The sequence below is a fragment of the Micromesistius poutassou genome (assembly GCF_964030765.1).
Source record: "Micromesistius poutassou genome assembly, chromosome: 11".
Classification (NCBI taxonomy): Eukaryota; Metazoa; Chordata; class Actinopteri; order Gadiformes; family Gadidae; genus Micromesistius; species Micromesistius poutassou.
This window is the reverse complement of record NC_140281.1, coordinates 9,586,153-9,598,544: the sequence shown is the minus strand read 5'-3', so window position 1 is coordinate 9,598,544 and position 12,392 is coordinate 9,586,153. Positions and strand designations below refer to the sequence as shown.

The following is a 12,392-nucleotide window of genomic DNA, read 5'->3' as shown; positions in this document are numbered from 1 at the left end:
ATGTTTAATTCCAACGATATATGACTAATGTGTACTTAGGAGTAGGCCAAGCTTCGAAAAGTGTGTAAAAGTCTGCTACACTGAATCAAAAATAAATTGTCAAATTCCAAATCCTACTAGATAATGTGAGGGTTGAGAAGGAAATAAACATGTTTCACTGCAACATCTCTTGTTTTTTTTAATTTATGTGAGTATTGTTTTTCAATTTAATCGCTGAGTGAATTATCTCAACTCTATGAGCATGTTCAATATCTGGATTAATATGAATGGAGACCAAGGTGCAAAACAAATAGCATTTAACCCTTCTCAAACCAAACACGTGCGGTACTGTGGTGGGAAGTTTTTATTTGGTGAAGAACGACCCCCCGTGGCTAGAACGCCACATTACCTCCAACAATGAAAGAAAAACGAGCCTACCTCAACTTTTACATATTTCAGTCGATTTCTTATGGAAATATTTAATTTTTTCACAAACAATCTGGAGTATCGTGTAAATAATTCGAATAAATGATGACTGAAACGGCGTACATTTGAGACGATGGTGATGGATACGCATGCGTAACCCTCGCCACCGTGGGAATGTCCGTAATTACGCACAGTTTGCACCAAACTGCACATTGTGACCGATAGTCAGGTGGGCGGGGTGAAACGCCTGGATTAAAGCTATTGAAAAGAAGCACTGCCCTAAAAACTACATTGGTGTGAGTTGGTTTGTTTTGTTTCCGAAGACCCGTTTGCGTTTTTTTGGTGGGATCTCAAAACATCTAAGAGGAAAGCATGTATTGCAGGTAGGAAAATATACTATAGACGCCACGCTGTAAGGTAACGTTGTGTGCTTGTGTGTGTTTGTGTGCGTGCGTGCGTGCGTGCGTGTGTGTGTGTGTTTATGTGTGAATGGGAGGTTGAAAGGGGGATTATGATTCTCTTGACCACGAGATCTGGCATTAAATGTGAGGGGACACTTTTGGCCAAAGTTCTGTGGAATTGGATTTAAAGCACACTTTGAAAAGTGTATTTATTTATTGTTGTGGCGTATGCGTTCTCCGTTGTCAAAATAACTAAATCAATACCAATTCTCTGTTCTCAGATATAGCAACATAACCCCTTAATATTAGCCTACAGCCTAAATTATTAATTTAGGCTACATTAATAACTCCTATGCAGCCTACTTTTGACATAATGTTTCCAGCATGACACCAAATAAGCCTAACCTACAACAAACACAGCCATAGGTCTTCGTTTTTATACAGTGTAGTGTTTCAAAGTTATGATTCACTTTATTCCATGTCTTCCTGTTTGAATACTCAGGTTGCATGTGTGGATAGTACATCGGTCAACTGTTCAAACTAAAGTTTGAAAGATATTTTTACATGTCAAATAAGTAAAACAAACAAATACATGATACCATGTACCATGTACCATGATGCCCTACGTTTGTGTTAAGAAGGAAGTTTTATTTGTGTGTGTATTTTAACGTTGTTGTTCAGGAACGTGTGCTGCCACCGCTGGACATCTGATGAACGCTTGGACGGAAAAACGGTTATCATCACCGGAGCCAATACTGGCATCGGTAGAGAGACCACCAGAGATCTGGCGAGGAGAGGTACTCTACGTTCTCTCTCTCTCTCTCTCTCTCTCTCTCTCTCTCTCTCTCTCTCTCTCTCTCTCTCTCTCTCTCTCTCTCTCTCTCTCTCTCTCTCTCTCTCTCTCTCTCTCTCTCGCTCTCTCTCTAATTGTTACTAATTGTCTGGCCAGTTATGTCGGTATGTCTGCCCGTCTCAAGTTGAATTTTACTCTGTCCCACAAATAATATTTGTAATGATATCAACACATTCTACTCTATATAGGAATTGAGAATATATCCGCCTGTATTCCACTCAGCAATTTGTCCTCAAGTACCTACTTCTATTGTGAAAGATCCCTACTGCCGATACTGTGAAGAGGATCACACCGCTAGGGGGGGGGCTAGAGACCAGCATTGCGGTCTTCCGCTGAAAACCCCCCTGGCTTTGAAATTGGGCCCATTATAGAGTCAGTCACCCGGTCCCAGATCCCGGTAAGGGACGACCCATAAAGAGAGCACCAGAGGACAGAGAGCACATTGTGGGGCCCCGCTCTTAACGCCCGTCCGCCCTCTCTCCTCCCCCGGCCAGACAGGAAGCAGAAGAGAGGTCAGCGAGGGAGGGGGGGGGGGGGGGGGGTGGAGGGAGAGAGGGGGTAGGGAAGGAGGGGGGGTGGTACTCACATTCTGCATCAGCACACTTAATCAACGCACTTGAAATACTTGGCACGGTATACAAAATAAAAAGTGTGTGTGTGTGTGTGTGTAATAAGGCCAACAACCGCACATCCCCACCCCTCTCACAGAAACAGGTGTGGAGAAATCATGGAACATGTGTAACATATGTCAGACATATTTAAAACATGTGCCAACAATGTTAGCCTATGAATTATAATCATCATATAAAATCCATGTTATTTTTCATTGCCCACCACAACAGTGTGTTACCCTTGGTGCATGGGGGATTGACGTCAGAGCACAGCTGCCCTGACAAGGCTCTCAACTAATTGCGGCCCTCATTGTTTGTTTATCATTAACTCTCCCCCTTAATGAGAAGTGAGGACCCGATGAGGACTTGTTTGTCGTGCGATGTGGAAACGATGGAGCCTCCCCACTAGTGAGTCGCAGGAAGCAAACAAAGACACTCTGACGGGACGCGGGCACCTCACTCTCTGATAAATGGGCCCATAATTGTTGGATCCCGGTAGCCATTGTGTGTGTGTGTGTGTGTGTGTGTGTGCATGTCTTTTTTTGTGAATTTTTGTGGTTTAGAGAGAGAGAGAGAGAGAGAGAGAGAGAGAGAGAGAGAGAGAGAGAGAGAGAGAGAGAGAGAGAGAGAAGTAAATGAGGCTGAATGGGTGAGACTGACACAGCTTCGTTTGTTGTGTGGAAAAGAAAAGACTAAAGCAAGAAATAGAAAAAGCGTCTTTATTCATCATTGAAAGTGGCTCTTTTAATGTCTTCAACCTGCAAAAACCTTTGAAATGTCAAACTTTTGAAGCCCATCACCACTCAAATTGAGTTTTTGTTTTGGAAGATGCCAGGTGAAACAGGTCTGTGTTTATGAATTTAAAAAAGCGGAAATAAATGTTGTCCAGTCACGATTATATATAGCCAAATATACAAACAAACACAAGTGTTACACAATGAACACTAATATTCTTTCTACTGCCTGGCTGTTGAGCTACTTGTAAATATTAACAAACTTATTGTGACATTTACTGCCAGCTCATTCACTCCACTGCACACATTTAGAGTTAGTGATGGGTTCATTATATTTAATTTAGTTTACTTTCATTGCTTCATTTACCTCAGTAAGATAATTTCAATGGAAGTCACAGAACTTCCCATTATATAGGCATAGAGTCAGACAGGCAGTCAGACAGATATAATACAGTAGATACAAGTGTAAATACAGATAAAGATATACCGCCTCAAACACATATTTAACAATTATTCGCCAAAGGCGAAGTGAATAGTGGCTAATAGCTATTCCCCACTATTCACAGAGCCTGAGGTGAATAATTGTTTTAGTATATACTACATATGAAAACTCCAAAAATAAACAAGATAACACTTTTTTTTAATTTATTTGTTTTAATTAGCGTGACGACCGTCACACGCGATCCGAAAACAATATCCTGAGTTTGAGATCTCAATCTGGGGATATTGAGCAATATCCCGAGATAGCGAACCAATCAAATTGGGCCATCTTAGGAGTCCTTCACGTGTAGTATATACTAAAGAGAGATATCGAGGTTGAGACATAGAGATCAACATTGTATCATCACATCAAAAGACTCCTGAACTTTCTCTTGTCTCCAGGGGCAAGGGTCGTCATGGCGTGCAGAGACATGGAGAGGGCGGAAGAGACCAGGGAAGATATTCTAGAGGACACCGGCAATGAGAACATAACCATCCGGAGACTGGATCTCTCTGACACCAAGTCCATCAGAGCCTTTGCCGAGATCATTAATCGAGGTGGGTGTAAAAAATAAAAACTTTTGCTGTGTACTTTTGCTCACTTTGATGGAAAGGTTTTGTTAGCTCGTTCTGCACAGAGCAATTTGCAGAGGAGAAAGCATCGGTGGGTAGATTGAGCCGTGGGTGGATGAGGCTTTGTTCTTGAGACCTTCATGTTGAAAGAAGTTTGGCTGCAGTGCCACTTTGGATGGAAGCAGTGACTGCACTGAAAGTTGCATAGTTAAACCTCCATATACATTCATTATTTTGTTTGCCTTTGTGTGTGTGTGTGTGTGTGTGTGTGTGTGTGTGTGTGTGCGCGCCTATGTGTGTGTGTGTTTGCGTGTGTTTGTGTGTATGAGTGTGCGTACCTGTGTGTATGTTTTTTATGTGTGAATGCCTGCATACCTGTGTGTGTGTGTGTGTGTGTGTATGTATGTGTGTGCGTACCTGTGTGTATGTTTGTGTGTGTGAGTGCATGCATGCATACCTGTGTGTGTGTGTGTGTGTGGGTGTGTCCACAGAGGAGAAGCAGGTTGACATCCTGATCAACAATGCAGGCATCATGATGTGTCCTTACTCTAAGACAGCAGATGGCTTTGAGATGCAGCTGGGAGTCAACCACCTGGGTGAGACTACTGCGCATCCGGTGTTCCTTGTCAGTTGACATTTTGTAATAGTATACTCTGTTACATGTATAATTGATTAAAAAGGAAACATGAACCCAACTGAGGATGGTTTTTCCCGAATCCGCCAAATAATTGTCGTTCCCTCAGCAGACAAAACGAAAATGTGTTGATTTTGTTGAAGTTGTACAGAAGCGACCTTCAACTATTAGTACGATACAATTCATCCGTATCTATTTGCAGTCCTTCAGGCGTCCCCTCTAAATATAAGATACCATATCTCGACCAAAGTTCAGGCATACATTTTTCTTCACTCCTCATACACAACCCTCTTGTTTCATCATGCATTGTGTTATGCTATGGGAAATACAAACAATTATATAACAGGAAGACCGAACAATGGACAGTTCTATAGGTGGAAACGGGCTCCTGTAGATTTGAAGATCAAGACACTATATATACACGGCCTGGCCACTCAGTGCTTTAGGGTTTTGTTTTGCCCCTGTTAGCTTTACACACTTTTAAATAGTTTCCTGTCGCGGTCTGTCTGTGAGGTCTAATATTAATTAAACCTAACATGCCCTAGGCATTCAAACTTTCACAACAACAGAAAAGGGTCGGCAGACAGCAGGATTTAACACCTGATGAGAGAAGTTCAGCGGACCAGAAAATAAAGCGTTCATTGTTTTCACACCCAGTTAATAACTGAAGGATTGGAAGATGAGTTCATTCTCTGTCACTGACTTGAGTTGATTTGTAGGAATAATACAGTCTGGAGGCTTCACAACCACAGTGTGACCTGCTGGCCGAGTGGTGTAATGGTTCTCGTTATAGGGTATGGAGGCCCGGGCTCAAAGTCCTGTCAGATTGGCTGCCATATTCTGTATGTAAAATGGCCACAAAATAAATAAAATAATCTCAAAGTTATTCGGGATGTACCAGAATACTCTCATGGTCAGTGTTTGACTTGCAGCCAGTCAACAGTTGTGGGTTAAAATCCCAATGTCTACCTATAGGCAATTGAGCAACGCCTACCTGCTCATTAACAGCATCTCAAAACAAACCATTTCACTTTGGATAGCAGCGTCGGCTTAGTGATTTGGTCACACTTTACAATAAAGGGACATTATTGAACCAATAATTAACAAACGTTAATGCAGTAATAATAAACATTAACTGTTAAATAACAGCTAACTAACTAGTGTCCAGTAATCATTGACTGACGTGTTTACTAATGGTGTTCATGTTAACTTAGGTATTCATTAATAACCTTACCCTTCCTGACCTTAACCCCTATGCTAATGCTACATAATAAGGCTTATTACTGCATTAGCTAAGGTGAAGGAATGTGCCCTTATTGCAAGGGCACATTACCAATAACCTAACAGTAGTAAAGAGTAACCTACACTATCGGCTGACCTCTCACCCGGACTGCTCTTTAGGTCACTTCCTGTTGACCTACCTGCTCCTGGACTTGCTCAAGCGCTCAGCTCCAGCCCGGGTGGTCGTGGTGGCGTCGGTGGCCCATACCTGGACTGGCCTCAACCTGGATGACATCAACAGCGAGAAGAGCTACGACACCATGAAGGCCTACGGGCAGAGCAAGCTGGCCAATGTCCTCTTCGCCCGCTCTCTGGCCGCGCGCTTACAAGGTGAGGGAGCGGTGATGTTTAAAATGGGTGGGATCCCACCCATGTCCACGAAAAAGAGACAAATGCATGGAAGGTATGCAGCATTTCTGACTATGTTGAAAAGAGGGCACACGTTTAAAAAAATAAAGCAAAAGTTTGACTCTTATCGATTGAGTTGGACTGGATGTAATTATCTGTATTCAGACAGGTATTCCACTAATTCAATTAAAGTCTTACTACAGTTAAATGTGAAATACAGTCGAAGGGTGCGATTTCTATAAAATATGTACTCAATGCCAACGACCAAACCATTTGAACTGCTATGGGTAATGATGATGATGATGATGATGATGATGATGATGATGATGGTGATGATGTTGCCGATACAGATGCAATCTACATCCCACCACCACAAACCCATTAAACCGCCTACGAACCCACCTCCCCCCACAAAGAAAGCTCCAACTTTTAGTCAAATTCAGTCAGTAAAAAATAAAAGGACATTGTTTTTTTTCATAATTACAGCAGCAATTATAAATGCTGTAAGAGAATGAAGACATTGTCTATTCCTTTAAGGATAAAAGAACAGAAAAGAAAGAAAGAGACCCAATTGGCAGCCATTCTTCTGGTTGATGCTTCTGACTTAGCCGCTAAGTGCCAGAGGTTCATTGTAAAGTGTTCAGACACAGCCCTGGTCCATTGACTCACAAATCTCATCTCTCCATATGCTCAACACTGGATTCCAATAGAGCTCTCTTTCTTTTCTTGTCCCTCAACGCCTCTAATCTGCCAGCCTTTTCTTTCCAGCTGAATAGGAAAAAAAAAAAAGTTCATGGGTTCAAAGACATGTGGTTCCTTTCTTATTTACTCAGAAGAGTCTTGTCAGCAAATATGCATTCAACTTCCCATCTCTGATATCCCGTTAATCTATAACGCAAGGGCCATTGTTTGTGTGTGCTTGTTTGCACATGTCTGTGTGGGTGTCTGTTTGTGTGTGTTTGTTTGAACTTCAACGTGAAACGCATAGACATGCGACGTGAAACACACATGTCTGCGTGTGTTCTGTAGGCACTGGTGTGAGTGTGTTCTCTCTGCACCCTGGGGTGGTGCAGTCAGACCTGTGGCGACACCAGCACCGGTGCATCCAGGTGGCAGTGAAGCTCTTTGGCTGGTTCACCAAGACCCCTGTGGAGGGCGCCCAGACCACCCTGTTCTGTGCCCTGGAGCCAGGCCTGGAGAGCCAGAGCGGGGGGTACTTCAGGTACACACGCATGCACACGCACATGCAAGCACACAAGCACATGCACATATACACACACAAACATATTGATGCAGGCACATACACAAACAAGCACACACACACGCACGCACGCATGCACGCACGCACAAACGTGCACACACGCACACACGTGTGTGTGTGTGCGTGTGTGTGCGTCCCTCATGCATCTTCAATGGAAAAAGTGGAATGGGACTGTTTGTCATTTGTCATTGACATTCTATGTGTGTGTGTGTGTGTGTGTGTGTGTGCGCACATGTGTGTATGTGTGCACATGTGTGTGTGTGTGTGTGTGCGTGCGCGTCTGTGTGTGTCAACAGTGACTGTGCCCCAGGAAGGCGCTCCAGGCAAGCTGTGGATGATGACTTGGGCCAGAAGCTGTGGGAGATCAGCTGCAGCATGCTCACCCTCACCTGGGAGTAAACACCAGCTCTGGCTCCCTTCCTGGAGGAAGAGTAGGAAACAACTTCAATGACACCAGGGGCCGTATTCACAAAGCTTTTTATCTTACCGCTAGGAGTGCTCCTAACTCGCGCTAAAACATTTTACGTAGGAGTTTTTTCTTAAAAGTTATTCACAAAGCCGCTGAGACCTACTCATACTAAGGATAAATCACTAAGAGTGAACTAAGAGTAACGCCCCCTAACGCCCCCTTACGTCGATTCTCGTGCACGAGTTTTGAAGCGGTCAGTACGGTGATTGGCTGTTGAGTGCCGGCGGTCTCCGTGAAACTCATTCACAACTTCCCACAAACGAGCCAACTAAATCAACGAAAAATACGGAAATAGCCTAGGCTACAAATGAAATCCTATCAAACAGTTATGGACAGTGCAGTTAGTAGAATACACGCACGATGACAAGTTTGTGCAGACCACGATAATGACGTTGTATGCACGTTAAAAAGAGAGCCAAAAAGCAAACAATAAAAATACGTAAATTGCATTATATCAAGGAAGTAATTAAAAGCACCCTGCAAACTATTATCCAATGAGCATATTTCCAGCACTTAAAGTTTGGGCGTAGCCAGAGATTGTAATTAAGGTGCGCCTGTGAGAGTTTTGGTTGCCTCAAGTTCACGGTGACGGAACGCTACCGGAACGCTGTTAGAATAACTGCTGCAAGTGTCCAGTGGAAGCCAGGGTCCGGAGCGATCGATACGACCATCCTGAAAGCAGCCCTGGCTCTCCACTAAATCACTCCACGCTGTACATGGGGGAATGAAATGTATGGATATGATCGCAAAATCCAATAGGGGGGTTTCCTTCACAGCCCCGCTTCTGTGGTAGCGAATGCGTGGACCTAGACCGGTCACTACGCAGTCCTAGTGCAACGCGCACCGCTCACCGCGCTCTCTGTCACATTTTGCTTTAAATTGAAAGAAATCGTTGTAATGAATTAATTCTGAAAATATTTAGGTGTGCCAGGACCACGCTTGGGTGTCCCAGGCACACCCATGCACACCCGTGGCTACGTCACTACGTCACTAAACACTTTAAATATCAGCCCATACCACCGTTCAAGTCCTCCCATCATGATGAATGAAGGAGAAGACAACGTGAAACACAAGCGAAAGCCCAACTGGTCCGACTCCCGACTCCTTGCTGAGCTGATTATAAACTCAATATAATAAATTATCTTACAATAAATTATTAGATAGTAATCATAAGTAAGAGTAGTTATAGGCCTATTATTTTTTACTTCAAACAATTTATTTTTATTTGAAATAAATAATGATGATTAAAGTGTTGTATTAGGCTACTATTAATACATGAGACAAATAATGATGGGTTAAGTGATTTATTTATATTTATATATTAAATAATTAAGGATGATTAAAGGTAGGCCTACATTTGTAACATTGCCCCCGTGTGTTTTAACTGATTTTTGCGATATTCCTAAATCGACGTCATTGCAAAGTTACAGTTTCCCTGTTGCTAAATATCGGAGTGTTATTCACTAATTCCACAAAAAGTTTGATACCCTCACAATTTTGCCTATATCGCCTTATCAATTCACAGTCAATTCACAGAGACATTTCGTCTCGCAGCCATTTTCCGATTCTTTGTGAATAGGTCTTACTGAGTTAGGAGTCCTCTCGAGGACTTTTAAGCTCTCCTAGACTTAGGTGCTACTTTTAGGCCTAAAATACTTTGTGAATTGCTCTTAGTGAAAAAAGTTAGGAGTCCTAAATTTAAGACTGACACGCCCATTATTTTTAGGAGTTACTCCTAAATTCGCCACTTATGACCTACTTTTAGCCCTAAGATTCTTTGTGAATACGGCCCCAGGACTACAAAGAAAGGGGCATTCATGTTTTTTGGGGGTTTGGATGGAAGGTTGAAGAAAAAGGTGTGTGTGCATAATATATATATATTATACATATTTTATTATTATATATACTATATATATTATACAGAAATATATATATATATATATATATATATATATTTTATGTATTGCATGAAAATATATGTTATTTTAAATGTTAAAATGTATTTAAAAATAAATACATGTAGTTCATACATTGAGGGCACCCCTGTTCTAAAAAAAATATTCACACCAAAGCACAATTTATTTATTCACATGTACTAGATAAAAAATACACACATTTAACCCCCCCCCCCAGAACCCAAAATGTCCCCGGATTTTGTCTCAGAAATCTGGTCACCTTAGTCTATGTACATAACATATACATCTGTATGTTTTTATAAAAATAAAGACTCATTTAACAGCATTATTCAAATTTGTGTCTGTCGATTCTTTTGCTTCAATGAATAGTTGTTACCTCAGGGATGCTTGTTGATTACTACAGTGAATTTGAACATCCGTTTAATAAACCAACTTAACCAGAAGTACAAACTGAGGTTTTTCCAAACTCCTGTACTGTATTGTAATGTATTACTATTCATAAATGGCCATAGGTCTGCTTGCTTGATTCATCCCACCCTATTCATAGTGTTTATCTCTCCGACCACAAGGTGGCAGACAACACATTCCAGTCCAAGTTTGAACAGGGGGAATATGCTACGGCGCATGCGTACGCTAAATCTACGTCAACCTTTCTACATCAATAAGCGTTGGAGAGCGACGTGGCTTTCAGTGTCTCCGATTCTCCTGCCACCTTTGTTTTTGTCGAACCACCCCCCCAAACAAGTAAGTGGAGCTATTTAACGAAGACCAGGTATATTGTGTATCATATTGGCAGAACAATGCCATAGTGGCATTGTTTTTGCTGGATCCTCTTTTAAACTAATCACAGTAACTCATACGACGTGTCAGCTATGCTAGTTCGCTTGAGTAGCAACAAATGACCACTACTCACTACTACTGAGCTGTAACTCACGAACCAAATGTCAATCCGTTTAGAGATGGAGATTGTATTTATTTATGTGATTGGTTAAAAAAAAAAAAAGTCCTCCTGCCTGTCGGTATTAGGAGAGGTGATAGCTGTGTCGGCTAGCCTAGCAGCTAGCTGTACTCCTCACAGACAACGTCAGCACTCGGGTCGTCTTCAGCAGGGGCTCTGTGCTGCTCTGCTGTGTCCTTAACCCAAGTGATTTGTCACCAACCAAAAAGTACAAGATGTATACAGCAGTATTGCAGTGATATATGATTTCATGTAATGTTGAAGAAACATTGAGCGAACAAGACGCTGCAACTTTTGGGGATCAACTCAATGAAATAGTGAAGACATCGAAACATGAATTAACATTGAAATATTTGTTAATCCATTCTTTGTAGAGATGAGGGTTTGTCGTATTCTCTTAGACTGTGACTCACTCAAAATGAGCTAGTTTCGTCCCACCGGTTGATCTAAAAACTCAGCAGCCACTGCTTGACCCGTGTCCTTAATGATGACTTAATGGTGTGCTGTTGCAGACACCATGGACCAGATCATGCAGTTCGTTGAGCCCAGTCGGCAGTTCGTAAAAGACTCCATAAGACTGGTAAAGAGATGTACCAAACCAGACAGGAAAGGTAAGCAACTAATATTTTGCCTATTCTGTTTTTATTTAAATGCCTGGTCAGTCCTTAAATGGGACCTTCAGCATTGAGCCTATATCAACAAAAAGGCTGGAGAAGTCAAGAGATTGTCTAATTATTGGTCTCTCGATGTGCTCTTCTTCCCTCTATTAGAATTCCAGAAGATCGCCATGGCCACAGCTATTGGGTTTGCCATTATGGGATTCATCGGTTTCTTCGTCAAACTCATCCACATCCCCATCAACAACATCATTGTGTAAGTAGCCTTTAAAAACAACTCTCCAAGTCCAAAGGAAAAAAATGATTTGTTTCATGGTTGTGCTAATTACTCTTGATGCTCTCAAGATTAAATTATAAAATGGTGTATCTATGCAAAACAATTCATGGATTATATGGTACTATTTAACAATGGAGCCGACTAACTAAAGCCTTGGTTTGAGAACCTTCTCGTCAACTTTGAAATTATCGTACCTCTTTCACAAAATACTCCAATGTCTGTTGTGCTACAGGATAATAATACAGGCAGAAATATTGCAAAAAAAAAAAGTTTTAGTGATTCTGAAACAACTCCTGAGCTGTTGGACGACCATGAGGTCAAATCTACTTCTTATGGTTGAGAGCGCAGCGCTTTAAATAATAAATAAAGAAAACAAAAAAAAAAACACTGCTGCAACATCTCTGCGAGATGCAGTACCATCTGCAGAAATCAAGTCCAGCCAGGCAAACGGGAATACTACATAGAACGGTACACAGTACCTGGTATGCATTGTGCATCACCATTTAACAATTTAACACGTTTAGCCTTTGACTTTCCTTGAAGGCCAATTTCATGTTGTTGCTTGTGTTGCAGC

At 41.8% G+C, this 12,392-nt stretch overlaps 2 protein-coding genes across 2 annotated transcripts; both read left to right on the top strand.

The window, feature by feature from the left end:
- The first annotated feature begins 3,833 nt into the window (after window positions 1–3,833).
- Window positions 3,834–10,165, top strand: LOC311355750 (retinol dehydrogenase 12). Its single transcript, XM_084475567.1, has 5 exons — window positions 3,834–4,042; window positions 4,549–4,653; window positions 6,093–6,302; window positions 7,350–7,542; window positions 7,878–10,165. The coding sequence occupies exons 1-5, from the start codon at window positions 3,901–3,903 to the stop codon at window positions 7,978–7,980; spliced, it is 753 nt and encodes a 250-aa protein (XP_084331693.1). The 5' UTR covers window positions 3,834–3,900; the 3' UTR covers window positions 7,981–10,165.
- Window positions 10,166–10,611: 446 nt separating this feature from the next.
- On the top strand, window positions 10,612–11,801 carry sec61g (SEC61 translocon subunit gamma; the record flags this gene model as incomplete). Its single annotated transcript, XM_084474902.1, has 3 exons — window positions 10,612–10,710; window positions 11,437–11,535; window positions 11,695–11,801. The coding sequence occupies exons 2-3, from the start codon at window positions 11,442–11,444 to the stop codon at window positions 11,799–11,801; spliced, it is 201 nt and encodes a 66-aa protein (XP_084331028.1). The 5' UTR covers window positions 10,612–10,710; window positions 11,437–11,441.
- Window positions 11,802–12,392: the final 591 nt, after the last annotated feature.